Source organism: Leptosomus discolor, chromosome 14, assembly GCF_034619465.1.
Source record: "Leptosomus discolor isolate bLepDis1 chromosome 14, bLepDis1.hap2, whole genome shotgun sequence".
Taxonomy (NCBI): domain Eukaryota; kingdom Metazoa; phylum Chordata; class Aves; order Leptosomiformes; family Leptosomidae; genus Leptosomus; species Leptosomus discolor.
Window position 1 is genome coordinate 11,415,687 of NC_141404.1, and position 27,604 is coordinate 11,443,290.

The 27,604-nt window shown below is 38.0% G+C and overlaps 1 protein-coding gene across 3 annotated transcripts in view; it reads right to left on the minus strand.

The window, feature by feature from the left end:
* CLEC16A (C-type lectin domain containing 16A) overlaps positions 1-27,604 on the minus strand; it is a 187,666-nt gene that overhangs the window by 100,925 nt on the left and 59,137 nt on the right. The window contains exons 19-24 of one of the 3 annotated variants that reach the window (XM_086472793.1): positions 19,521-19,672; positions 18,600-18,804; positions 17,057-17,227; positions 14,710-14,850; positions 8,727-8,846; positions 4,059-4,534 (exon numbers count right to left, since the gene is read on the minus strand). In XM_086472793.1, the coding sequence (XP_086328919.1) occupies positions 4,176-4,534; positions 8,727-8,846; positions 14,710-14,850; positions 17,057-17,227; positions 18,600-18,804; positions 19,521-19,672 (1,148 nt within the window). In that variant the 3' untranslated portion in view covers positions 4,059-4,175. Of the gene's footprint in view, positions 1-4,058; positions 4,535-8,726; positions 8,847-14,709; positions 14,851-17,056; positions 17,228-18,599; positions 18,805-19,520; positions 19,673-27,604 lie in introns of those variants that run through there. The other 2 variants (XM_086472794.1, XM_086472795.1) reach the window with 2 other exon arrangements.

Genomic DNA, 27,604 nt, shown 5'->3' on the forward strand with positions numbered 1-27,604 from the left:
ACAGTAATTTCAGTCCTAAAGATTGCTGATTTTGCTATAAACGAACTGTTTTAACCATCAGTTTTAAAAGTCTACATACAAGAACGCTTCAAATCCACAAAGGAACATTATTTCCCCCTGTAGTCTGTCTCTATTGGACAAAGGGTTCATACGAATCACTGGACATTGACTTAAATTCTGAATATTGATCTAGATTCGGGTCTTAAATTTTGGATATAGAAGAAGAGTTTTTAAATGTCACATACCTGTCCTTTAGCAACAATACTGCAAAAGAATAAATAAATTCTGGAAGATATTCCCAACTTTTCCTCACCAAGGGACTTCAAGGAAAATGCCACCTGTGTTGTAAAGTGAAGAAGGTTGAGCTTCTTTAACAGGTGTAACTTTATATCTCTTTTTTAAGCTCAGCTTAATTTAAGGAAGAGAAGTCAGAATTTTAGTTTATCATGAATTAGCAGTGGAGAACACAAATGAGCTCAGTCCTTATATTGTATGCAATTCATGACTTCACACACAAAATACAGCCTTTAGTATTAGTATATGTGACCACATTTCTAATGAATTTAGTTTAATCCACACAGCTTGTCAAATGAAACACAGGAAGCTTAACCTTTGGTTTCTTTCTATATCAAAGAATTTCTGCAAAACAATTAATTTTTGCACGCAAGTTTTACACTGCAAGCACTACTTCCCTGGTGAAGCAGAGGTCAGAACTGAGCACTAATGTTTCTTCCCTCTCCTTCTTTACCAAATCACCGAGTGTATGCTGTCACTACTCTCTTCACAAATTAAAAGCTCGAACCTTGTTCATTGTGTACACTGGATGACAGAAAAACAAAGGAGACCGGCAAGAGGCAGCGAGACCTAACAGCAAAGGCAACACAAGTAATATCTTTGTAAAATTTGAAAAAATGAGACACACGGACCATAAAATAGTAAAGTAATAGTCAGCATGCCTTGGCTTCTTTGGCTTCTTTTCTCAAAAAGAAGAGAATAATAGAACCCTTTTATGTTAACAGAATACGGCTGAAGACAGGCATAGCCTCTACAAACAGACACTGAGAATTTAGCCTCTCTCCAAAATGTTGGCATTTTGCTCTGGAACACGGCTATACTTAGTTTAGAGCGATTCTACCTCCCTCTGCAGTATTAGACTGAAATAGTGAACCTTTTGAACAGTCAGTTGCTTAGCTGCTGCCTTCATTTGCAACTTGGTATTTGGATTTGATTAAAAAGAGTGATGTTACACTGACTCAAATCAACTTTTGTTTAGAAAAAATTTACATTTGTGGCTGATGTGCTAATGCTTTCTTGGTTGAGTTTCCTTTTTACAGTGAAAGGGGGATAAGGAAACAGCCCTTGAGTTTTTCTGATAAGGGAAAGATAGATATGATACTCTTCAAGGAACTGTAAATGAGTAACATGGTACTTGCAGAGATAATGACTTGCTGATGACAGATTATTTCATCATCTCTAGAGCTTTTACATTCTGAAGTCTCCTAATGCAGCACGAAGCACAGTCAAATTGCATACACATATGCCTTGTTAGAAGCAAACATGTCAAAAATCAATCGCTTCTGTGGCATAACCATTCAGAGATTTAGGATGGTCTGTACCAGTTGTAGCATTTATATAACAACACAACATTGAAAGAGCTGGCGCAGGCAAAGCTTTCCTAGTGTAACTCCATCTTTGCAGAGAGCTTTTGATAGAACTGTTAGAAGACATCCTACCTTACCACCCTTGATCAGCAAGGCTCTGCCAGCAACAGACTAGACAGTAGACCTAGACTTCTATTTTCCTAATAGTATTTATCTCAGTCATTTACTGTGAAGCTCTCAGTAGAGAACTGGTCATGAGATTTAAAAGCCACTCAAAGGCAATGAAAAGCACAAAGTCACCTTGCTTTCCCTTTGTCCCATTTCTTGTGCAGTATAGCCCAATGGTGAGATTATGTGTACCCATTAAAAAGACTCCTTGAGCATGGTCCTAATCTTGCTAGAACTGAATTTGAAGTTAGATAAATAAAGATGGAGGTTTTCCAGTCTAAAATTAATTCTCTTTAAGGGAACTCAACCTGCACAGTGGCATTTTGTGTAATCTAGGTCAAGAGTTAAGGTTAACAACTAACATAAAATGCTTTCAAATTAAGTAAGGCATTTTTTTAATAATGATCTTCACAATATTACTGGGGCTACAGTGTAATACTGCAACATACTAGAGGAAGTCTAGACTGCAATCAGTTCAGCTAATAAAAATTTATGTGGTCCTTGCACCCAAATTGCTACTTACACCTAGGCTTGTTCCGGTACATGTACATTAGCTGCAACAGTGACTGCAGTGTAAACTCACCTTCAGCATACAACCAAGTAAAGGGTAGGCTCTTACTCCAGCAATGCCAAATTCTCAGCCTGTATCCATACCAGTGCTGAGGACTAACTCTCAGAATTCATTTAGAGTTTGGGCCACTCCGGAATGGTCAGAATATTGGTTAATTCAATTTGAGACAAAGTAGAAGTCACAGAAAACTAGAAATCAACAAATCTGCATATAAAAGCTAGTAAGAGAAGAAAAAATATTGCTGGCATTCAACAGCAGACACCTTGTATACATGTTTTATAAAGATTAAGTTATTATGTGAAGGAAAAGGTGGAAAAAGTGAGCAAAGTTATTCTTGTCAATCTCATAAAATCACTCCAAATATTCCATCTGACAGCCAGAAGAGGTACAATAAGGGACTGGGAAGTAAGTAAAAATTTTCAGATTGCCTACTTGATATGAAATCAATAGTAGAGACAGAATGAGGAAACAGATCGGCACTGATGACTGAAATCACAACCAATTAAATAGTAGTCTTCAATCTTTGAGAGCCAGAAAGTACTCAATGGTATGAGCAGACCAATAACGACAATCTGCTCATTCTACTATTAAATTAACACACAGAGAAATTGATGAGAAATCTTAAATGTCATTCATGTTAAAAATTACATATCAAATCAGCAAAGAACATTCCAAACTTGAATCACTGATCCACTACTTCCTGTCAACTTGGTATCAGGATCTAGGAAGCAAAGTAGGGCAAGCATAAACTCAGAATCACTTTTACGTAGCAATGTTGTTTAACTGTGATACTATGCCAGATAGGAAACAAACCACACAATACCTTTTCTTTTGAGTTTCAGACTTGCAAACAAATTACCAGTTAGATGTGGTGACCGTCTTCCTACATGAAGATGAAAACTTTAAAAAAACTCCTTAGAGTAAAACTGCTTCTGTCTGCTTCTAGAAATTGTCCTTCAAAAGAAAGGGTATCATCATTCCTCAGAGGTGTAGCAATTTGGCTGTCAGAAGCAAACAAACCAGCTATAGCAATCTCTTAAAATATTTCACATTCCCCTGTAGCTGGTTAAGCAAAGACTAAAGTAGTCTCAAAAATCCCTTATGTTAATCTGAATAGACATTTGACATAAAATTTCAGACTTTTATGTTTTAAAAAAATTGTTTGATATCTATCTTGCTTTGAATAAAACCTTGAAATAAATATTACACATGGAAAACACAATATCAAAGTCCGGAGTCCTATGAAGACAACATTGAAAGCAGCCAAGCCTGCTGGTATCATGCAGAGCTCCAAAAGATGAACGAGATCAGGATCAAAAAAAACTCAAACCAAACAACCCCAAATGGAAAACCACACCGTGTCTCAAATGGAAATGTTATCTCTGTACTACAATATATAATTTTTTCTGGTCAACAGTATGCCTCCAGTTTCAGAGAAGTAATTAGACAATATCCTGAAGCCAGGTATCCAAAAATTTCTTCACTTTGCCATAATACTGTAGACTTTTTACAGTTAACTTAGCCCTGCAACTGGAACTCTATAACAGAAAGAAAGTAGGTGCTCTGAAACACTTTCACGTTCTTGTATAACACAAATTGGTAGGAAACAACCAGTCCAGACTCAAAAGTTGTTTTTTTTTTTTTTCCCTTCTCCAGTTTAAATATGCTGAGCATCTCATGTTTACTCTAAAAGCTGCCCACATTCTCTTTCACCAGTGGGCCTCTTCTTGTGGACCAGATGGCCTCTCAGGCTTTGTGTCCGCACTCCCAAAGAAAAAACAATGAAGTATTTGGTTGCATTTGCTTCACTGTTTACCGCAGTCTGCAGGCTGGCTTTAGTCAGAACATTCTTCCTCTACCTCTTCTACCTTGCAAACTTCAAGTTCAGATTGCAAAGAGGACTGAGGAATGCAGCCGAATGTTCGAATGCTGTGTGGATCAACTGGTGGCACCAGTGTAAGTGACTCTACACTTAGTGCATCCGTATTGTCATCTGTTATTAATGATATTGTGGGCTGCTGTGCCGGAATCAGGCTAGGAGACAGGTTTGCTGTTTCTATGTCACTGGTTTTTGCAGCATTCTTGCTAGACTTTGAGACAGCTGAGAGAGTTTCATCAGTCAGCATCGTCTGACCAGAAATGATAATCTGACCAGAAGTGGTCATCTGAGGCTGCTCTGGAGCTGAAGCATCATCTAATAAAAGAAAAAAACCAAGAAACTATCAATACTCAACTTAGTATGAATTAGCCTAACAGTATACTATTATTTACGAATAGGTAAGGATAACTGAGTGGAAAATACAGTTCTGTGAAGCGCTATGCTTACATATTCACTTCTTTGTAATTAGAAATAAAACAAAATATTATGAAGGCATAATATAAAATGCCAGCAAGTATCCGTTCAAATTAGGAACCAGAAATTTTTACACATTTAGTATCAGAATATGCAGCAGTATCAGAAATATTCCTAGAGAGGAAATTGAGGGGAAGAAAGTCTCTCCAGTATTTAGTATATAAACTGAATAGCCACCCTGTACCAGGAAGCTCTTTAGAAATTAAAGAAAAAAGATGTTTCTTACAAAAATTTGGAAGTCATTCTCTCATTTCATTCATTTCATTCTCCAGATTCACATCGAAGCGATACTTTAAATGCTTACTGTAACTGAAAGGTGCTGCAAAACAGGCCTGGTTTTATACAGGCTTGTGTTATACGATCTCCTTCTGCTCCTAAGCATGGAGCACACAACACAGATAAAATTGGGAATATGCATTACGTACTACAGAAAACTGATAGGCTACTACACCTTCCCACAGAATGAAAAAAACCCACCCATTAACAGCTATTTGTACTATCCATTTCCCCTTTAACATCCTAGCTAACTGTCAAGTAGAGTGCCCATTTGTCTCAGATGGGCAGTGAATGGAGAGGGTGAGGCGATACAGCCTTATATGAGCAAGTATGCCCAGAAAAGTCAAGGTTTTGTGTTTTTTTTTTTTTTTTCTTTTCAGACCGGAATAATAGATGCCATTAAAGTAATAGGTATCCAGCTTCAAGACAGACCATTTTTAGAGTTCTTGTAAGAAACAGCATGTGTTCAAGTGTACAGGCATCTGCAGAAAAGTCTATAAGGCAATGTAGTGAATACAGAAGCCAAGAATTAAGTTCTTGTTTTAATACACAGTGACCTTAAAAATATTTCAGTTTCACAATGATTCCAATTAATCCTGTAAAAGAACAGAAAGCATGAATATAAGGAAAAAAAAAAAAAGAAAAACAAAGCTGAGAATGGAATGGATATCAGTGAAGTGTCAGTGGGTTAACAGTAAGATTATTGTTTTCTTTACCTTTCTGGTAAGATAACCCCAAACAATGGCGTATTCTCACTTCAGAAAACCACTCAATTTTACTTTTGGCTGAATCGATGGCTAAAGCTTCTCGCTTTAATAAAAACAAAATTTATAGATTGTAAAAAAGTCTCCTTTTAAATAAAAGGGACATCACTGGTTATTTTTGAAAAATAAGGACAGATTCAAAGTAACTGCAGATTCTACTTTTTAGCTGTCAAGAAGCTCTAGTGAGGATGTAGTGCTTGAAAACAGAGGAAGTGATGCAAGACTTGCATGGAAAATGAACTGCTAAAAACACTGAAATAAAGCCTTATTTCTCTGAATTCCAAGATAAATACTCCCATTTAGCTAGGAAAAGGTTGGACTTTATGATCTTGAAGGTCTCTTCCAACCGAAACTGTTCTATGATTCTAAGCGCACAAAACAGTGAGTCTCTCTACGGTGACTTTACTTTCTGAATTTACAAATTTTAAAAGAATATCAAACATTCTTTGACAAGATTATTTTTAACCTTAATTATAGTATGAATATTCACCAAAATTTAGGAGACATTCTGGTAAATAAAGTATTATCAACCAATGGCATTTTGCTCACGAATGTTATACACAGCCCATTCCTACTGCAGTTCTGCTGTTTCACTTCTGATTCTGCAGTTCATTTCTTACATCATTCCTCCCTCTCTCCCAACAAAATATTAATAGAATTTATCAATATTTCCATTTACTGAAATCATGACAGAGATACATATTCTATGCTGTATTGTCCCCAAATCCTTCCACATATGATCTAAACTAATGCTCAAGTGACTCCATTCTTAATGCCACATAGAAAAAGCAGTGACAGCTTCCTGTAACCCAGCATAGCATTACTGCCAAAATGACTAGGTATTCACAAACTGCCACCGGTCCCTGCAGGGGCAGAAAGCAAATACCAGTACACAACGGGGCAGAGGAGAGAGCATTTTAAACATTGTCCAGAAAAGGTCAACAGCTCTCACTACAGTTTTGTAATATATTATCCATTCTGGGCTAACACTTAACTAAAAATCTTACTGTTCGGTCACAGCTATCAACTATGGCAGTGAGAGTGGTACTCACATTGTTGTGACCAAGCTCTACAGTCCATAGGCTACTTCAGGGGAATACTTAGCTTGCAACTGCAACTACAAGCTTGCTCTAGGGAAGTTTTTAAGTATGATCATCTCCCGTATCTTTTGGATAGAAGGATACAAGGATAGAGAAAAATAATCCTAGACTATAGCTGAAGGAAACTAAATGGAAAATAGAACACAGAGATCCAGGATGTTGGAATGAAAGTTTGGTATACAAGAGGCACTACACTGAAAAATCAGGCCACTCTCTTGACGTAAAAAGTTTTCAGACATAACACCTCCCAGCTAATTGAACGCACAACTTCAGGATAATAATTACTAATGAGAAAAACGTTGAGGATGAAAATTTCAAAGCCTTTTGAATTCGGAGAAGGATCCAAGTATATAAATACATGTTCATGTGTAATCTAAAACTGCAGTAAACAATTGGCAAAAAGATGCACCCTAGCTGAATGAAAAAGGTCAGGAAGGGATTATTACAAAAATGTCTGTCTCTAGGTACCAGGCTTTTGATTCAAAAGAGTTTCAAGACACCCAGTATGTTTAGAGATTAAGTTCTCTACCCATTATCTAGAACTTCTGCCTATATTGCACATAAAAATACTAACTGGATTTAAAAAAAAAAAACCAACCCTGAACTCCTAACACTTAGTTCCAGTTTACTTTTGGATAGAAAGAGCAAAAATAATTGGCATTTTTACCTGAATAGAATCACCGGTCACTAAGATATGCTCTACTCAAATATCAAAAATTTATCATCAAATATGGGAAAACAGCATTTCTATTCATCTCGCCCCAACCCCCGTCTATTTAAGAAAGAGTGTTCTGGCAAAAAACATAAGCCAGATCTGCAACAAAACCAGGGAAGAGGGAAGTCAGTTCTTAAAAACAGTTATGATAATATTCAGTTCTAATGAACAGCCCCCTCATATCCCCAAATTTAAGTACCAAACAAGGTTTAAAAACAGGGTGTCATTTTGCAAGTTTTTTGGTATTAGCGCTCTCTGGTTGCAGTGGCTTCAGCGACTTTAGACATTTTTCAGGACTTCTATCATGCTACCAAGATTATCATTACAGAAAAAAAATCCAAACCTAGTCACTTAACTTCTATTATATTAACTTATGTTAAGGATGATTACTAGTGATAGAAGACAGAAAAGAACAGGATAAGGAAAGAATGAGTATCACCTATGGAGAAGTGTCCTAAGCTGTACAGCAATGCACTATGAAAGGATAACAAAAACATAAGTAACAGGACATTAAGCGAAAAGATGCAAAGTAAATCTATAAAGATGAAAAAGGGTGTTTATATAATATAAACTGAGTAAGATATCTTTATGCTGTGACAGTAAAAAAAGTTAGACACAAGTTAAACAGGTTATAAAAATAAGAAGATAGTCTGAAGCGTATTTCCCTCTTTTTTTTTTGCATCTGCTTCCCCTTCTCAGGCAATTAAACAGCCCATAAAGGCATCCACCTGAGTTTGATGACCATAGAAATATTAAGCTTGTGCCATCACAGTCCAAGGCCAGTGGAATTATGCTGAATGCTTGTCCATTTTACCTGAGTTATAAATAGATTTCTTGCTGCTAGCCAAGTACTGTCCATTCAGGAACCTGTGCTTGCTAAATTCCACTACAGCCATGGCTGCCCCTGTGCAAATGAAGACATAGCTGCTTTGAAGCTGGAGGCTTGATAGCAGAATTTCCATCTTTGGCAAGAGAGCCAAGAAACACAGGAGAAACTGCAGATAAGGTTTCCAGAAACGGCTAATTATTGCTTTACAATTCTCCTCAGAAAAACAGTAGAGACAAATATTTATGATGCTTTCTTTAGTTTCCTACCTCACTGTCACTGCTGTCAGCATGGAAAGCAAATATGTTCTATTAACTGCTGTGGGCTTTTGAAAGCTTATGGAGGAACCTGCCTGAATTGATATTGCGCGAGTTTCTGTTGCAGCTGCTGCTTGAAGACCTAAACCCAGTGTCCACCGTGACTGTCAGCCTCCGACAGACTAAACACCCGCCGACGTCCTTTCCTGCCAGACCTTACTAGAGGAAAACACAGTGATATATCATATGAAAGCTTTAACAATGAAACAAGGAAGGGAAACTGGAATGAAGACAAAGGATAAATGTTAGAGTAGCAACAAGAATAAGTGACAAGGACACATCCATAACTGCTGGTATCTTGAATACAATTTGACACTACACCAAAAAATCTTACAAGTTTGGGAAATACTTCTGAAGCTGGAAGTATTCATTCTTTCAAAATTAGAGTTTAACTGAATTTAATTTTTTGCTTACCTATATGGCAAGATTCTTAATAGTTTGGGCTACGTCTGGCAATACCAACAGCACTTACACTGAGGAGGGACTGGCAGGCTTTTATTGGCATTACAACCTACACACATGCTTTAGAAATCTTCAGAGAAGCTATATATCACAAACTGGTGACAGGAAATTATTTTGATTTCCACTGGCCATAAATGACAAGAGGTGCAGTACCACACAAGTGACAATACTTCAGACTATTCAGCTCTAGTATTCTGTGCTATGAAACTGAAGTATTAGATTTAGTTTATTATAAAGACAGTGTTTTAAAAGATAGCAGCAGTTCAGATGACGATGCTTGGTGCCTAGAAAGTTCCTAGAAATGAAACTTTCTAGAAACAGAAGTACTTCCTCAACTAGTTAGAAAATTACTAGCATCGAGAACAGAAGAGATCAAACCACATTTACATTACTGATTATAGAGGGAAGAGACAGGGATGGTTTCACAGGCTCTCCATGCTTGATTAATCATACTTTCCTTGGAATATATAAATTTTATTTTACAGACTGGAATCCAATATATTCTCTGCAACAAGGGACAGATCTTTGTACTTATTTTAGACCTCTTACTATCAATATCTGCCAGAAGTATGAAATACAGCACAAGTGGCAAAGACCACCAATGCCTTCTGAAGTCCTCAATATCCATTGCTCCAATGTAAATATTTTCTTAAGTATTGAAGCCAATTGCATTATAAAGCTTAAGACAACTTAAAAAGTGATAAAACACAGTTTAGATGACATTACACATACATAATTCTGGAAGACTGCTAACTTACAGTAAGAGACCTTCTTGATCTTAATCCTTGGCATATATAACAATAAGCACTTTAAAGTGTACAGTTCCAGCAGGTGTAGCCAAGAAGAGACTGTATTCTAATCTCAGAAGCTTGATTAAAATCTGCCTAGCAAAAGAACATTTTGATCTTATGCATACCAACACACTTCAAATGGACATGTTAATTAAAAAAAAAAAATCATGTATCTAAAGAAAAAACTCAACCTCATAGCAGCATTTGCAGAATCTGATACCGCTGTATCTTTCTTGCTAGGGATTCTGCTTTCTTTAAAAGATGACTTCTGTTTTTTCAGTTTTACAGAGTGGAGATCTTGTAAAGAGCTAAGCTTAATTCCCAAATAATTCAAGTGGGGAAGCTGCTAGGCTTTAAAATATCTGTGCCACAAAGTATTGTGACAGTTATTATGCAGAACAGCTGATAAACTGTTATGATTCCTGAGTTTATTTTACTCATGACAAATCAATTAATGCAACTCTTGTTCTCTTCCAATGACTGAAGCATGCACAGCAGCCATATGATTTTATGTAAGTTCAGTTAATCTCCCTCCTCACATCAAGATACTGTGTGATTGTTTGATGCAGGTAGCAGTGATAGCAAGTAAACTATTTTCACACCACCAAATTAAAATTAATTTTTTCCCTATGATACATTTTTGAAAGCTCTTACTGTCTAACCATTGATATATACTCTACTTTGTAACAGTTTTCTCTCAACTAACAATTATGTAATTTGTCTTTATTTTGTTCTCATTGTTCACTGTTTTATGTAAAAGTCAGTATCTATCTTCCAAATCTTATTTCCTGAAACCACTCCGTGAAGATTAAAAGTACCATCTCAAATATAACAAACTGACAGTTTATATCTGTCAACAGACAGTAGCTTCAAACACTAGAATCATAAGGTTACAGTAGAAACAGCTGCTGTGATTTAAGATGTTACTTTTATGGAAGGTAGTTGAGGTAGTTTGCTTGAAGCCCACATACCCATCTCTCCTTTATTTTGGCTGGCCTTCACAACTGAAGTTCTTGACCAACCTAGCATGTTGTTCTTCATGGTCAACAATCTGAGCAGTTGCCAGACCAAACATGGGAACAGGGAAGGAGGGAAGGACAGAGAGCACGTATGTGTGCTTGCATGAGTACGTTTAAAAAGGAATGGGAAATGAGAAGGGAGATTCAAACGTTGCAGATGGTGGCAGCATTCAAGTGCTGCCTCGGGGCATAAAACAGATCTTGGTAACTGCTTGCTGTTCATCAGCTACTTGTTACTTCCTCCTTGAAGCAGCCACTTCCCATCATGCAAGCCTCCTCTTCTGCTTCACAGCAGAGCAAGGCAGTTCAGTTTCAATTGTCCTCAACAGGCTAAGGGAAAATCACGTTGTTTTACATCGAAGGGAGTGAATACCAACAACTGTTTCCAGCTGAGTGGTCAGCAAGACCTGATATAACACAGACAGTGGTCAAGACACTATCAGTTATTTCAGCAACGTACTTCTGTTCACACAGAAGCCCACAGAGCAGCTATTGGGACATATCAAACAGATAATCTCGTTTACAGTCATGCTCCTGGCAATAGTTTCCAGTATAGACCACAATTAAATATAAATACTATAAAAGGGAGAATGTTCATGAGAACACATTACAAACCTGAAGTAAACTGGTCAAATCAGTTAATCCAGAAACACTGCTCCCAGGAATAGACAATAGTATTGATCTGACACTGCAAAAAATGTCAAAGCAGCTCCCTGGGTTGGAGAAAATGCTTCCCATGCCCCCACCCCCTAAAAGACCCAGCTCCAGGGATTTCAGAATCCTCTCTAGTCTATACCAGAGGACCTTGAGACACTCTCAGCCACTCAGCTATAACTATTTAAAACACTCTTGTTCATTATTGGCTGCCACTACATTATCAGTTTGGTTGAGACCAATAGAGCAGCTTTGAAGAATTATGCACACTTACTGCTTTAGTCTGATTATAGGAACAGTTTCTGTTCATTAATGAGATTCTTTCAGAAGGAAACCAAACTATATGCTGCAACTATGCACCAAATGAACTTCAAATATTAATAGCAACATATGTCTGAACTTGTAATCAGTCCTTCAGACAAGCACATACATGGCAGGGATGCTTGGTCCTAAAGGTCAGAGTAAATATGGTTCACGGTAAAATCCCTAAGCCACATGCAGACTTGATGCATGCACCTCAGTACCAACCATTTGCTGTCCCGTTGCACTGAATTACCTGCTCATGCACATACGGTCACTGTCTTCCTCTTTGTTACTGCTCTCCGAGTAGAGTTAGCAGAACAAAATCCAGGAGTTGGGCTCAAAAGTCATCCCTGCAGCACGTTAAAGCAAGCTGCTGACTTGGGACTGAAGTAGCTGATGCAGATTCTCATGTTCATTTCCACTGACTTTGCCGAAGGTCACTTGTAGTAGCAGGGCACAGAACTGTATCCTCACAACTAGATTTGCTAAAGCATCTACATCAGTGTGCCAAGACTGTGCAAAAAAGCAAAACCCACCCAAAGACTTTTCCTGCATGATACGTGGCATTTGAACCTACTTTAGGATTAAGCCACAACGAATGTCATACAAAGCACGGACAGTTTATGCAACCTAACTGGTAAAGTACAGACTGAAACCAGGTATTTTTAAAAAAACCCAAAAAGCCTTTTCTCTGTTTTTTTGTTGTTTGTTTGGGTTTTTTTTTTGTGTGTTTGGTTTTTATTTTGCTGGTTTTTGTTTCTTTTCTTTTGAGGTGGTGTTTGAGTTTTTTTACTTATTTGTTGTGTGGTGTTTTGGGGTTTTTTAAACCAATAAGCAGCGTCCTGTGATCAGGCTTTTTAAACTGCAGGAAAAATAAATTTTTATGTTATACAAATGCCAACATACGGAATACATAGATTTTAATTTTGTAAATTACAGTCTATGACTATTCTTCAACAAGGCACTATCTTTCTATGCTAGATGAGGAATTCCGTACTCTGGATCTACTCAGTTTTTCACAGAAATCAAGACTATACACACTTGAAAGATCTCTGTTTGACATATGTAGCATAGTCTTGCGTGGTATTTCTGTGAACTAGCATGCTGCTTACAACAACAAAAATAATTTAGATTTTTTAATTTTCATTTCCTTTACCACAGTTTTCTCTTAGCCATTATTGCCATGAACTTGCGATTGCATTTCATTTCCTGATTCAAATACAGCAAAGGACATCATACATGAGCCTTTTTACACTGCTAAGGAGAAACAGGTAGTCCAACAAACGTTTTCTTGTAGTGTCAATCCATACTGAGACTTTTGACAGATGATACCACTTCTCTGTGTAATCACCACATATTATCTAGGCTGTTAAGAGACTGGACAACAGCAGTCACGAACAGAGAAAATAAAATGAGGTCCTTCCAAAGTTTTAAATAGATTGGACATAGAAAAGTATTCCAAATTTTATTCTGGAATTACACATATTGCAGGGATATTTTGACTATATGTTTGTCTCTCACAGACCTAGAGTCTGGCTGCTAAAATGCTTTACACACTGTTGATAAACTTCATAAGCACCCTTCGCTTACCTTTTCCCAGCAATATTTCTTACAGGAATAGTCACTTTAGACTTATAATGTACAGTGATTTCCTGACACTGTTCAGTGAAACCTACAAAACACTAAATGCCTAACAGAGATTGCATCATTTCCTGTAGGACTGAAAAAAGTTGAGATCTACACGAGGCTTCCAAATAAAGGCAAAATGGTATGTCTTGGAAGGGTGGACTAGAACAACCATTTCAAGGTGTGATCAACATTGGAAGTGACTGTTAAAATGAGGGGGCTGTCTGAAAAGGTCTTGAAAATCAAGTTACCTCTATTGTTTTATAATCAAAATGATTAGAGTAGGCCAATTCTAGCATGAAAGCATTTCAGTATGCACCCTTCAAGTTTTACTTCTTGTTTAGCCTCCAGCTTGAGGCTTTACCTCACACATAATTTGCACTCACAATGAAAACCATTACAAGATTCTCTACAAATACTACACAAAAAAGGAGGAATGAAGGAAAAAAGGAGGGAAGAAGTCCCAGTATAAACACACCCACTAAACATACTGACCAACACAAACACACAGTAGCTACATTTGTGAAAGTTACACTGTCAGGCTATTTATACAGCAGCTTCTTCTGCACCAAGAAAACATCCTCCTCAAATGCTGTGGTGTTCAGCCAGAACACTGTTACTGCAAAAATCTTTACGATATTAACATCCCAAATAACTATTTTCAAACATTTCCTGTTTGACCTATTAACATGAGTATCAAGTAAGCATACAAAAGCAAATGTCATCCAGTTAACCAAAAAAATCAAAAAAATCCAAAAAACCCCACATGCTTCATGTGGAGATCAGCTTAACCACTATGGTGAAAGGCTAACAGTTTTCACTACAAATTCATGCAAAGCAGTACTTCAGTTTAAAAAAAAAACAACACCAAAAAACCCACAACATTTTAAATTGTATGTGCTAGGAGACAGGTCAGACAAGCAGGACATTATTTCACTAGTACTTAAAATCATTGCTGAAAGATGACAAGTGTTTTTTAGAGTTCCTGAAAGCCCAAGAGATCATTAAAATTTGCACCACAATATAACTAGTTTAGTTGAACGATCAAGTAATCTAAAAAACATAAAGCCCTACTGCTTTTAATCCAATAACACAGTAACTTAACTTTACAATAAACTACACTACATCCCTTAGTGCCTAGGCTGAAAATCATGATTTAATACCTGATGGGCTCTGTGCAGCAGAAGGAGTGGATGTTGAGCTTGCCGTCACTGAATCACAGCGCCCTGTACTCCCACTGGAAGGTGATGGTGACGAGAGTGGTGATTGATTGTGCTGATTTATACACTGGGCTACAGCAAAGCCTGCAAAACAGGACAAGGAAGTTTATGAGTTAATATTTAGCTTGGACAAGAAAGCAGATGCAAAGCAATTCAAAACATTCTAAAACTTAAGAGCTTGAACAAACAGTCAAAACACATCAAAAGAGTATTAAGTGGGATATTCTGAACCATGATCTGTTATAATCTTGTCACCTTTGACCTGTCTTGCACAAAGTCTGGTTTTAAGCCGTAACAATCCTCACCCTCTTCCCCCCAGATATCAAGAAGCACTTTCAAAACAGATTTTAACTTCGGACCACGAAACAATAAAGCCAGGTGAAGCACAGTTTTGACTACAATAAGGCAACTGCATGCTCTCCAGTGAAATATGCAGAGCTTTATGTACGCACTACAATAGAAACTGAACCAGACCAGACTGAAATAAGTGTTCTTGAAAATTCTAAATTAATTGAGAAGAGGGATTAGAGACCTGATTCAATAGTCGTAACTAAAATTCTCCACAGACTGAAATTTGCAGGGAGGCTGAAAACCTTTATGTCATTGTCAAGTTCTTAAAAACCATACTGGATGTACAGCACTGACAGCTAACATGGGCCTACTAAAATAAGTGAGTAATCTTCCAAACATATGGCCAAAACCATAGCTCCCCTTTAAATCAACAAAAAACATCAGCACCAAGGGAAAGCATAACTTGTTACTTTCATTTATAATCAAATTAACAGATTATATTAACTTTGCAGAACTCTTAAACACCACTTAAAGCTGTTGCATTAAGAAATGAATACATGAAGCTAGTAATTTAACAGCAAGTTGTTCAGTAATTTTTTTAAAAGGCACAAAAATTTCTCTTAAAGTAAAAATCACTCCAAGTCTAATTAAGGGATGATAAACACAAACAGATTCCTGTGAAAATCACTCAGAACTAGGAAAACTCATTCATTCATTAGTGAAAATAAAGGGAGAAGGAAGAGGCATTTATTTTGTAATCAGATGTAAAAACATACTAATCCATTTTATCATATTACTGGCTATCGCAGAATGAATTTCAAAAATGCACAATTTGAAATACTTTATGTTCTGTGCCTGGTTTCTCATATTTGGTATCAAATAAAAGCTCTAACATATTTTTTCATCTGGATTTGCACATACATACAGTGGAAGTCTCCATTTTCTGGAATCCAAAGTAAGTATGTGGTGGTTTGAATAAATTACCACGTTGCACCTCCCCCAATACCCCCCCTCCCCCCAAGAATTAGTAGACAAAGTCACTTGTTATGAACACAAGAGCACTCTTAGAGAAGGTTGATGCTGAAACAGTAACACTGGCATCTTTTGAACACAGCTTTTCCATGGAAGTCATGTCAAATAAGGAAATACTTCCCACCATACAACATACATTTGTCTTTTGAAAAAACCTGACCACCAATATAACTTCTGTTCCCCAGAATCAGGACACAGGCAAGCTGAGCTCCAATTTAGTTCTAAGGCAGTAGAACATCTGCTTTCTAAGTAGGGTATTTGAATTTTGAATCACTGAATCACATTTAAAGAGAAATGCTGAGTTTTGTGAAATGATTGGCAGCTAGTGGTAACAAGATTACATCTTTTAGTATAATAGAGCAAAACTATGTACTTTCAAGCAGTATGAGATTCAACTTTAAAATGACTCGATCCAAAAGGAGAAAAGTTCACCATCTGGAAAAAAAAAACCTGCAGAGAAGTCAATTTGTGAAATACACAATAAGGAGGCAAAATAACAAAGAACTCATATTTAGAATAATTCCTTTAACCTCAGTTCCAAGCTAATGTTTTAGGAGTAGCTGTGGCCCTTTTCTGTCTTGCTAGCTCTAAGGTAAAAAAAGCAGTACACATTACAAAATGCCAGAAAAATTACCATAACCAAATTAAAGGAGGAACTACGCACAACTGACAGATGTGTTGCATAAATACTGAGTATGTGAAACATGATTTCAACTCAATTTGTAAAGGAAGGCAAAGTATTAAGACACTTCAGTGTATTTGGAGAAACTGCCACGGATGTACTGCTCACAATGTATCTGGAATACACACCCAGGTATTATTTGTTTCTCTAGGAGCAAAGTTTCTCCAGTCTCATCCTGGAGTTGCGTGTTCAGAAAGCTGTTCATTGTTTATACAAGTTACAGCTCAGCTTTTGCAGATACAAACCACAAAGCAAAACCTGCTTGATAATGAATGCTAATCTTACCTGGAACTTTGTCAACAGATGCAAAAACAGAGCGTTGCACTGTAGGATCACTGCTACCACGTCGTGACTGGTCATAAAATCTAAATGGAAGGTGTTGGGCTGTAGCTGCAGAGCTGTGACCAAAACCCATAACAACTTCAGTTGAAGGCTGAACAGGAAGATCCAGGAGAGCTATGTTTAATCACAATTGATACATTTTGTTACTCAAAAATACATAAAAGTAGGATAAAATAAAATTGAAAATAAAATAAACCAGATTGTTTAACATAATTTGCCTACATCTACCTCTTAATTAGTTACAATTGCATTGGAAAAGGGAGACAACATCTCTGGCTACCTTTTCTACCATTGCTGTCCATGCTAAGTAAGCCTCAGAATACAGTGGAGAAAAAAAAAAAAAGGATTACAGTAAGCTCCTTGCATTAAACAAGCCATAAGAGTTATTAAAAAAAAAAACCCTCCTCTCTTTCACTGTACAAGGAGTCATTCATTAGTTACAACTGAACACAGCAAGAAGTCATTTAAAGAGACAATCTGATTTAAACTGGCAAAAAAAATACCATTCCTTCAAATACCATACCATTCAACCTAAAATTTTAGTATAGAAATAGACCTGTACCAACCTCAAACTTGCTTTAAATTTTTTAACATTAAGCAAGCCATAAAAGTATGATATATCTATTTTTTAAACTCAAAGCATACATCTCTTTTTAGTTAGTTTCCTACAGAACTACACTAAAGTCATCTTAAACCATCTATAATCAGAATAATTCTCTAGTCAACTCAGTAATTTTAATTCCAATTATGACTTTCTTTTTCACAACTCTGATTAGTTCATTATTGCTCTCGGACAAGCCAAGTAACTGAAATAGTTGGTATCCTTTTCATTTGCCCACCTACTTTCCTTCCTGTATTTCAGAGTCTCCTTTTCTATACCAATTCATTCAGTTTACTGGTAAGCTTCAATTTACTCTTCACTCACTTAATATTCAAGTCATATTTTAAGCACTCTTTGCTATTTACTCAAATTAACTCTTTCATTCATCTCTTCAACACGCATTTCCTCCAAACACAGAAATCTAGCTGATGATACTCCACTTAACATTTCAGATGGCTCATCATCACCACATCCAAGCATTAAGCATTATCATCAACACCATCAGGACACCACCCAAGTCGGGTCTCAGGCAAGCTGAGCTTCAATTTAGTTCTAAGGCAGTAGAACATCTGCTTTCTAAGTAGGGTATTTGAATTTTGAATCACTGAATCACATTTAAAGAGAAATGCTAAGTTTTGTGAAACAATTGGCAGCTAGTGGTAACAAGACAGGATTCATTCTTTTTCATCCTTTCTTTGATGTGTCTATCATTAAATATGAAAACACGTATTTTACTCCAAGAAAATCTATTGCTTGGAAACTAGATACTGGTTTACAGTTTTCTGTGGCACACCACTTCTTACCTTTTTCTAACACATGTTACAGAGCGAGTTGCTATGACATACAAGTCCTGTTTCTCAGAATTATTTCAAAATAACCATTCACCTGCTATCCTCTGCATTTTCATACGCCGAGCTTGGATACGGCCTTTTGCAAGACGCTGTTTTGCAATAATGCAGCGAATGTGATCAGAAAAAATAAATGTAGCTTGAAGGATAGGGAATGGCTTAGAATGAGGACTTGAGGCAGGCTTATGAATTATTATGTTCAGAGCTCTACTGTCATCTTCTACTCCTGTCACCTGCATATCCTAAAAAGAAACAGAAGGTGAGAAGGTAATGAAAAAGGTAGCATTTTTAAACTACAGACTAAATACCAGCATTAAAAGAAAACCCTATGAATGCTTCACTAAATCTCCTAAAAAAAGTTACAACGTAAAAAAAAAAAAAAGTACAACCTTGGATTCAGTTCTTCAGAAATTGGTCCTGAATTGTAGAGATTAAGTCAGTTTATAATTCAATTAAGTTACTTGAGCACAGCAAATTTTCAGGAAATGTGAAGAGTGTTGGCTAAGGCAAGAAAGAGACATAAACGACAAACTTCTTAAAGCTTTTGAGATCAGTTTGATAAGCACAGATCATTTTCAAGCTACAAGGTGTCATCTTCCCTACCCATGTAGGAAGATCAGAACTCTAGGAGAGTTCATTACTGCGCCAGTTAAGGTAAGTGTTTGGGACTCAATCCTAATTGTATATGACTTCAGTGTTCAAATGAACACAGCCCAATACAGACTAGGGAAGGCACCTCATTTTCAAGTGTGCCTCTAAGGTAGCTATGTAAACTTCATCAGAAAAACAGAAGTAGTTTAAAAGGCAGGAACTAGAAAAAAGACCAGTAACAGAAGAAACAAGTAAGCATGGTACAGAGCTCAAATATATAAGCTAATACTAGTATTACCACTTATCCAACATAAATGCAGATTTTTGACTGAGAAAAAGTAACCACTCAGATTAAAACTTCTCTTACCTGCAAAAGGCCTGCAAACTTAACAACTCCCCATCCAAGTCTGGCAACATCTGGCTCAACCAAACTCATCTGGTAAATATCCACAGCCAGGAATCTTTGAACTTGACCCCCATCCTTTGTTATTACTGTACAAGCAATGAGATCACTGTTATCTGAAGGAAGGAAGGAAAACAGTTAAATAGCTACTGAAGTTAAGGTTTCTGGGTTTTGGTTGCTTTATGTAACAAAGTGTTAATATGTAAAAGTGTAAGCATCTCTACAACACATGTTTAAAGTTACTAATTTTTTTTTAATTTGTATTTCCCTATCATATTTATAGTTAGATAGAAAGGGCAGGATATATTTCAACCACAGTGGTTCAGATAACTTACAAGTTATGTACAAGATGCGTATTATATGCACCTTGCTTTCTCTTACCAGATTCATTACCTTTTAGTATAAAAAGTCACTTTATTTCAGGGGTGAAACAGCAACACTGCTGATTTCTCTCACTAAGTGGAAGTCTCAAAAAGCCTTATCGAAAGACCACAGATACAGTCTACACCACTGCCGGCACTTACATCTACCTCATTATAAACTTAGGCTCCATTCTGACACAAGTTACACTTCTACAGGTCTGAAATCTGACTATTCTGACTGTTGAAAGCCTTTCAGCTTCAAGACTACATGGACTCTCCAGGCAAACTGCATCAGGTTTTTGCCAATATTTGTTGTGACGGATGCACTCAACCCCCTTAACCAAAGTAGCCACCGTTTGGCGCAGGCTCCAAAGGAGGTAAAGGCCTCAGCCATGGCTGGGTCACGAAGTCCTCCAGACAACCCACAAAGGAGCAGAGTGACACAGTGAGCATCGATGCGTATGAGCTCGGAACACTGATTATGCAATTAATACATGAAAAGCAGGTGGTTTTTCCAAGACTCATCCATCAAGGAACAAAGTAAGCCGTGAGTACAAGAAGCCTCATGTACACCTTCCCACTGTATGCGATTTGACTATGAGCCAACCACTTTATCCCATAAACATGGCAGCCTAAGTGAGCCGCCTTTGAGCTCTCCCTGACAGGCACTGCGGCTGCATGGCAGCGATCTGCCCTCGAACTGGGAGGCCTCTCAGGGTCACACCTCGAGGCAGCCAGACCTTTTACAAATGACAGATCACTGGATGAGCCCAACCTGAATTGCAACCGGACGCTAACCAGGTGACTCTCCCCTTGAGTAGGGACGCTGCTCAAGGTTTGAGGTTCCTTACCTGAGACTAAGAGATCCTTCCTTGCCTAAGGCAAAGAGACCCCTTACTGGCAACAGATCCTTGGTAGGTGACTGATAGCATGCTGAATTCATGCTAACGAAATCCACGTGTCTAATTCCCTTAGACATAAACCCTTGACCAAGTCTGGAACTCAGTCTGGATCCAGCTGCATCTAGGCTCCTCTCTGAGAAGGAGTTCAGAAAGCAAGGGGCTCCATTCCAAACATAGTGACTCAAAGGGAGGTTTACCTTACCCTTTGTGTTAATTCCATTAGGCATAAACTGGTGACCAAGTCTGAGACTAAGATTGGTCTTAGCTGAACCTAAGCTCCATCAGGAGTTTAGAAAGCAAGGGGGTCCACTCTGAATCTTGTGACTAAACTGGAGGGCCTCCCTTACCCTTTTCATCTCCAGCCTCTGCATAAATCATCTTAAATAGATTCTCCTTCGTATGTTTCTTCCATGTAGCAAGAAAGAGAGGTAACCTTACCGATGAACTTTGTTAAGTCGCACTTTTACAAACTCACATTAAAATCACTTTTGCTAGTATCTTAGATGGTGATCCTTTAAGTGATCTAGACCACTCATTCACAACATCTGTTAAATGAGGTGACATTTTTTCCTTTATCCACCCATTTTATTCATTTAATATTAAATAAACATATCCTCTCTTAACCATTACTCTAGAAGCCCTCAAACAATCCCCAAAATACAGATCTCAGGAAGTAAATATACCCTTCTCTGATCCTCCTGCATCTCCTCACTGCACCTGTTCCAGTTCAAACTCATCATTCTTGAAAAGTGACTAAATCTCCTTTACACCAGCTGAATCTACTGAGAGCCCCATAAAGCTGCTCTTCTGAGCAGACCTTTGCTAATCTTAAGAGTTGCTTTCTTCCTTTGCTTCAAACTGATATTTTCATTCAGATACTTAATACACACAGGTCTTTTTCCTCTCTCTCATCTAGTACAATTTATAGCAAGCAAAAGATTCTATGACCATGCATGCTGTGCTATCGAGTTTATTATCTTTGCAATACTAGATGGTACTTGTAATGGGTTTGTGTGGCAAGGGTTTGGTAGCAGGGGGTTATAGCAGTGGCTTCGGTGAGAAGCTGCCAGAAGCTTCCCCTACGTCCAATACAGCCCATGCCAGCCGGCTCTAAGACAGACCAGTCGCTGGTCAAGGCCGAGCCAACCAGTGACAGCAGTAGCACCCCTGTGATAACGTGTTTAAGAAAGGGAAAAGTTATTGTGCAGCAGTAACTGCAGTGAGAGAGAGGAGTGAGAATAAGTGAGAGAAACATCCTGCAGACACCCAGGTCAGTGAAGAAGGAGAGGGAGGAGATGCTGCAGGCGCCAGAGCTGCGATTACCCTGCGGCCTGTGGTGAAGACCACGGTGAGGCAGGCTGTCCCCCTGCAGCCCATGGGCGGTGGAGCAGATGACTGCCTACACCCCATGGAGGGCTCCCATACCAGAGTAGGTGGATACCTGAAGGAAGCTGCGACCCCGTGGGAAGCCTGCACCGGAGCAGGCTCCTGGCAGGACCTGTGGCCCGTGGAGAGAGAAAAGCCCATGCTGGAGCAGGTTTGCTGCTGGTGACCCTGTGAGGGGGCTCACGCTGGAGCAGACTTTCTCCCATGAGGGGGACCCCACATTGGAGCAGAGGAAGCGTGTGAGGAGCCCTCCCCCTTAGGAAGGAGTGGCAGAAAACAGTGTGATGAACCGACCCAACCCCCATTCCCTGTTGCCCTGTGCCATTAGGGGAGAGGAGAGAGAGAAATAGTGAATAAAGTTAAGCCCAGGAAAGAGGGGAGAGGTGGGGGGAAGGTGTTCTAAGATTTTGTTTTATTCTCATTACTCCTCTCTGAGCTGACTGGTAATAAATTACATTTTTTCCCCAAGTTGAGTCTGTTTTGCCCGTGACAGTAAATGCTGAGTGACCTCCCTGGCCTCATCTCAACCCACAAGCCTGTTGTATTTTTTTCTCCTCTGTCCAGTTGAGGAGGGGGAGTGATGGAGTGGCTTTGGTGGGCACCTAGCATCCAGACAGGGTCAAACCCACCACAGCACTCCATATAATTTGATGGGTTTTGCCAGCTAAGTTGCAGTATTTTAACCATTTTCTCCAATAGTTTTGATTTGGTTTTGGTGGGGTTTTTTAGGATAGAAACCATCCAACTTGAAAGCAATGAGTTCTATATATTGCTTCTACCTTACCCATCGTTTTTCAACACAGTCATTCTCCTTAGCACTCTTATTCCTTAGTATGGCTAAGGCATTGATAGACTCGGCAGTTTTGAGTTATTTGTTCAAATAGCCTTTCCTAAAAGGAGGGTTCAATGCTACGGGCATCAATTGCTGTTAACACATACGAGGCTTTTCTTTCCCCTATTATTCCACATACACCTACTATTTTTGAGGATGCTGTATTTTTAGACATGTGTCTATACATGACATTAGTTTGATAAATGGTATCATTTACAGTAAGGTATCTTTCAAAAAGGCTGCCTCCCTACTCAGATTTTTTATATCTACTTGAAGGGAGCTATTCTGATGCACAGAATTCAATGTATCTCTAATCCTTGTAGCAGTATTTCCATACCAAACACTGATGTTAGGTACTCATACATCTGAAAACCAGCTGTAGAGTTTTTCACACTATTTACACAATGCATTAAAGATAATCCTGCTGAAGTTCAACTCCATGTTCAGTACCTGAATTAAAACAATGGAAAAAATACCAGAGTACTGCTTTTTTCCTCTTTAGTTTCCCATGGCAGGGAACAACCTAGAAGAATTAGCTAAAAGGAATGAGGCTGCAGGTTATACAAAACAGTTAGACTTAAATTCACTTATCCAAACATCTAAACAAGTACTTAACACCGTATTTCATACTAGAAACATATGTGGGATAGATAAAAGCTACACATGGAAGCATACAGCTCTTTGCAGTGGCAGGTCATAGAACTAGGGACAACAGCCATAAATTACGGTTTGGGAGGTGGAAGAAATTCTTCTGTGCATAAGACAGAACAGCAGGTTACTCAGAAAGGTTGTGGAATTTCTACCACCAAAGGTTTTCAAGTTTCAAGAAAACCCCAAAATGAATACTTCTCCCAAAACCAACCTTTTCTTCCCTCCCCAAAAACACCCACACCATGACTAAGACGTTCCTTCCAACTAACATGTCTATGATTATACCAACTACCCTTTACCAACAGGATCCATTCAAAATTGATTGGGTGGCAGGAAAGTAAGGGAGGAAATACGGAACCCTCATACAATTAAAAGAGGATAATTAATGATAATCCAGAGTGAAATTCGAGAAAACAAGTTTAATCAATAAATACAACACTGCTACTTTTCTGCAATACATGCAGGACATGATTCAGTTATGTGAGGACTGATTGCTATTACCTTTTCATATGCCCTAGAAGGCTCAAGAAATCCATACAGGATTGGCAAATATTACTATAGGAGCCTATGGATGACCTAGTCCTTTTTAGAGAAGAAGCTGAGATACCAGGCAGAAAATCACAGGAGATCTAAAATGGCCATATAGGCTACGGGTAGCTAACAGAATCCTACTCCAGTGTTATTGTACCAATGACTTTCTAATAATCTGAACAATAACAGATGACAATATATATTAAATGCATCAAAAGTTCCATCTACATTTTTGATCCAAAAGTGTATCTGTATTTGCCTATATTTTATACATACACATCTAGAAGTGGTAACAGAGTATAGATCTAATACATCCCTCCAGAAATTACTTTCTAATACCTAAATTATTCCACTTTTCGTTTGTAACTAGAAAGCTTGAAGTTACTAACAATGTTGCTAAATCATGGGAAAACAAGAATAATGCAAGTGTCCTTTATTGTGAACTGGCCTGTGAATTTAGGCATAAAACACTCAAATTTCATTGTTTTGAAACACGTTATAGATATCAGGGAATGGAAACAGAAGCCTTCTAGTAGGAAGGACTGCAGCCAAGATTTAACTTCTCTGAAAGAGACTTGGAATTACAGCTGATAACAAAGTGAATGTATTTCTACAATAAAACGGCAGACATGATCTCTGAATCTACACAACGGGGTAATACCTCTGTTTTTCACTCGTGTACAACTGTAACACTGTGCCAGCTGAAGTACACACGGTTTTAAAGAAGCAGGCTGAAAGACCACCACAACAAAAACTGAAACAACAACTAGAAATAGCTTTTTAAAGCAAAAAGCTTAAGAATTCAACTAACTTAGTTCAAAGAATACCTGGGAGGTAGGAAGATTTTAATCTATACATAAATAGTACAAATGGATAAGTAATTTAATACAGGGCCAAGTCTAATAGACAAAAGCTACAAATGGCAGCAGTTCCATGGTGAAAATATTTGACCAACGAAACTACACAGTAGCTTGTTCCTTCACAGGACAAAATTTCTAATCCAGAACTGTAATTTTTCTAGGAACACATGTAGAGTCAAACAGAACTAGCTTCAGGGAAGTTGTATGTAATGCACAGGATATATGCAGTGTTTTTTTCCAAGCCATAGAAACAGAATAAAACAAGAAAATCCCTATGAATACAGCTATTGACTCAGAAGGAATTAATTCTCAAACAGTTGGTATGACTGCAGCCTGAAAGACCAGGCCTGTAGCAAAGGCCTAATGCTTCTAACCCTTATCAGGGCCTTCAGCAAAGGCCTAATTGCTTCCAACCTTTTATCTATTGTTTTTTTGGTTTGTTTTTTTTTTTAAGAAACAGACTAACATTTGTCAAGAAGACAGCTAAACCTTGAAACTAAGTCATAAATAATGGTAGAGTGAAAACAGCTCAGTAACTAATCACTTTAAGGCCTGTAAATAAGTCAAAACATGGGCTTAGATGTAGAAAGAAGGCACCTCCAGGAGCATCCTTATCCTCCTCAGGAGTCTGGCAAGCAGCTGATCAGCAGACACTGTCCCGAACCAACTCAATACCTTAGCAGGATAATGTGAGGAAGGGTGTTCCACTGCCCATGACCACCAGAGACCACTGAAAACTCCTGGGCATATGCAGAAGGGATTACTGACCTTGCAAAATAAAACACTCATGACCAGATGAGAATAATTGGTCATAGTAATGAATATGTAATTAGATAGGTGGAAATCTGTGCATTTGTGTGTATAAATGACTGACAAAGGTGTCTGAGGAGATGCTAGCTTTGTGGTGAAATACCCCTTAGCACGTGGGCCTGAATAAAGCAGCATTTCCTCTCTGATAGTTTCAAGAGTAACGTGAAAGTTTCAGGTAACATGACTAAACAAGGATGGGCTTACTATACGGCCTATCCTCTATATTGCACAAACTCTTATAGCTGATACCTTTTTTGAAGCAGTTTCAATAACAAGCATAAAGTGTTATCAGTGTTAATGAGTCTTAAGGCTTTCAACAATTACAGATGTGTTTCAAAACAGGACTCTTTAACATATCTGGTCTTAACTTGGGACCTTTATTTATTGCCTCTTTCATTCTTTAATCTAATTAGTACATCAACATATTTATTTCAGTTGATACAAATTTGCAGAACAGCCCTATTCTTCTCAAGACACAGTAACTGGATTTGGACCCCTCCAAACATGTAATGTGAAGGCTGCTGAATTTTGGGGATAATCTATTGTGAGATCCTCCGCATATTGGCTGCGACAACAGAGCTGTGAAGTTCTCAAATACCTGGTTTTGCCTAGTACTTATACAGTTTTCAGTGCAACAGCAAGCAGATTAAAATACTTGGAATTACTGTTGTATGAATTCAACTGCTTGACTACAAAAATGCAGTACTTAAGGTAAAGAACTCAGAGGGCAGAAGTTGTTTTCCAGAGCAGAAAGTTTCCATTTTAGATCTGACAAAAACTTCACTGTAGAAGTTCAAAGAAGAGAAAGGAAAATTACTCATTTATTAGGCAACTGCTACAGGAATCTTTTGAGTTTATACAACTGAATGTACCCCCCATTTACATGACTGTTTCTAGTTCACAGCTGCTAAAGGATCATAAGCTAGTCATTCTATGACAAAAACAGAAGAGAAAGTGTGGTTAAACACATTTCCAGTGAACTAATCTGAGAAGACTTACAGCTATGCTATAAAACAATTACAGGTATCCAACCACATTTTGATGAAAGAATTTCAAGCCCAGAACTTCAGTACTATTGAAATTTGATTTGGGCATTAAAGCGAACCACATACTGGCTCACCGATATGACACTGATGCAAAACAAGTGTAGGGTCATTTCTGTGATTAACAGCAATGCTTGATTTTCCCTCATGCAAAATGAAGCTTATAACCAGTTTGGACACCATACCTCCAAGACATGGATCTAAAATTTCTCTGGACTTTCTCCAAGAAAAAGACAAGCTTTTGGAAATACAGCCTAGGAAAAAGAGTTCAAAGAGTTCAAAGACTTCAGCTGCCTACAGCAGAGATTTAAATTAGGTGAAAATATTGCATGAACACAGGCGACTATTTGCCTAGAAAGACTATTGTATGAAGTCTTTAGAATATAACAGCTAGTTGAGGAGACGGTCTAAATGTATCTGACCTGCCCGGGGCTTGATCTTTAATGATTTTATAATTCAGTCATCACAATTCCAGAAATCATCTGCAGACATTAAAAGCTCTTACAGAAAACTTTTAGAACCTCATGTGCCTAGCTGGCAGTCCAAGATAAGCCTTAGGCTACACATAGTTAATGCATCACTTCCCACTTCACATAAAGACCTTCTTCCAACACTATGTAGCCTATTTGGTATGACATTCTGCTTTACTGCTTACTATGACAGTCCTTAAT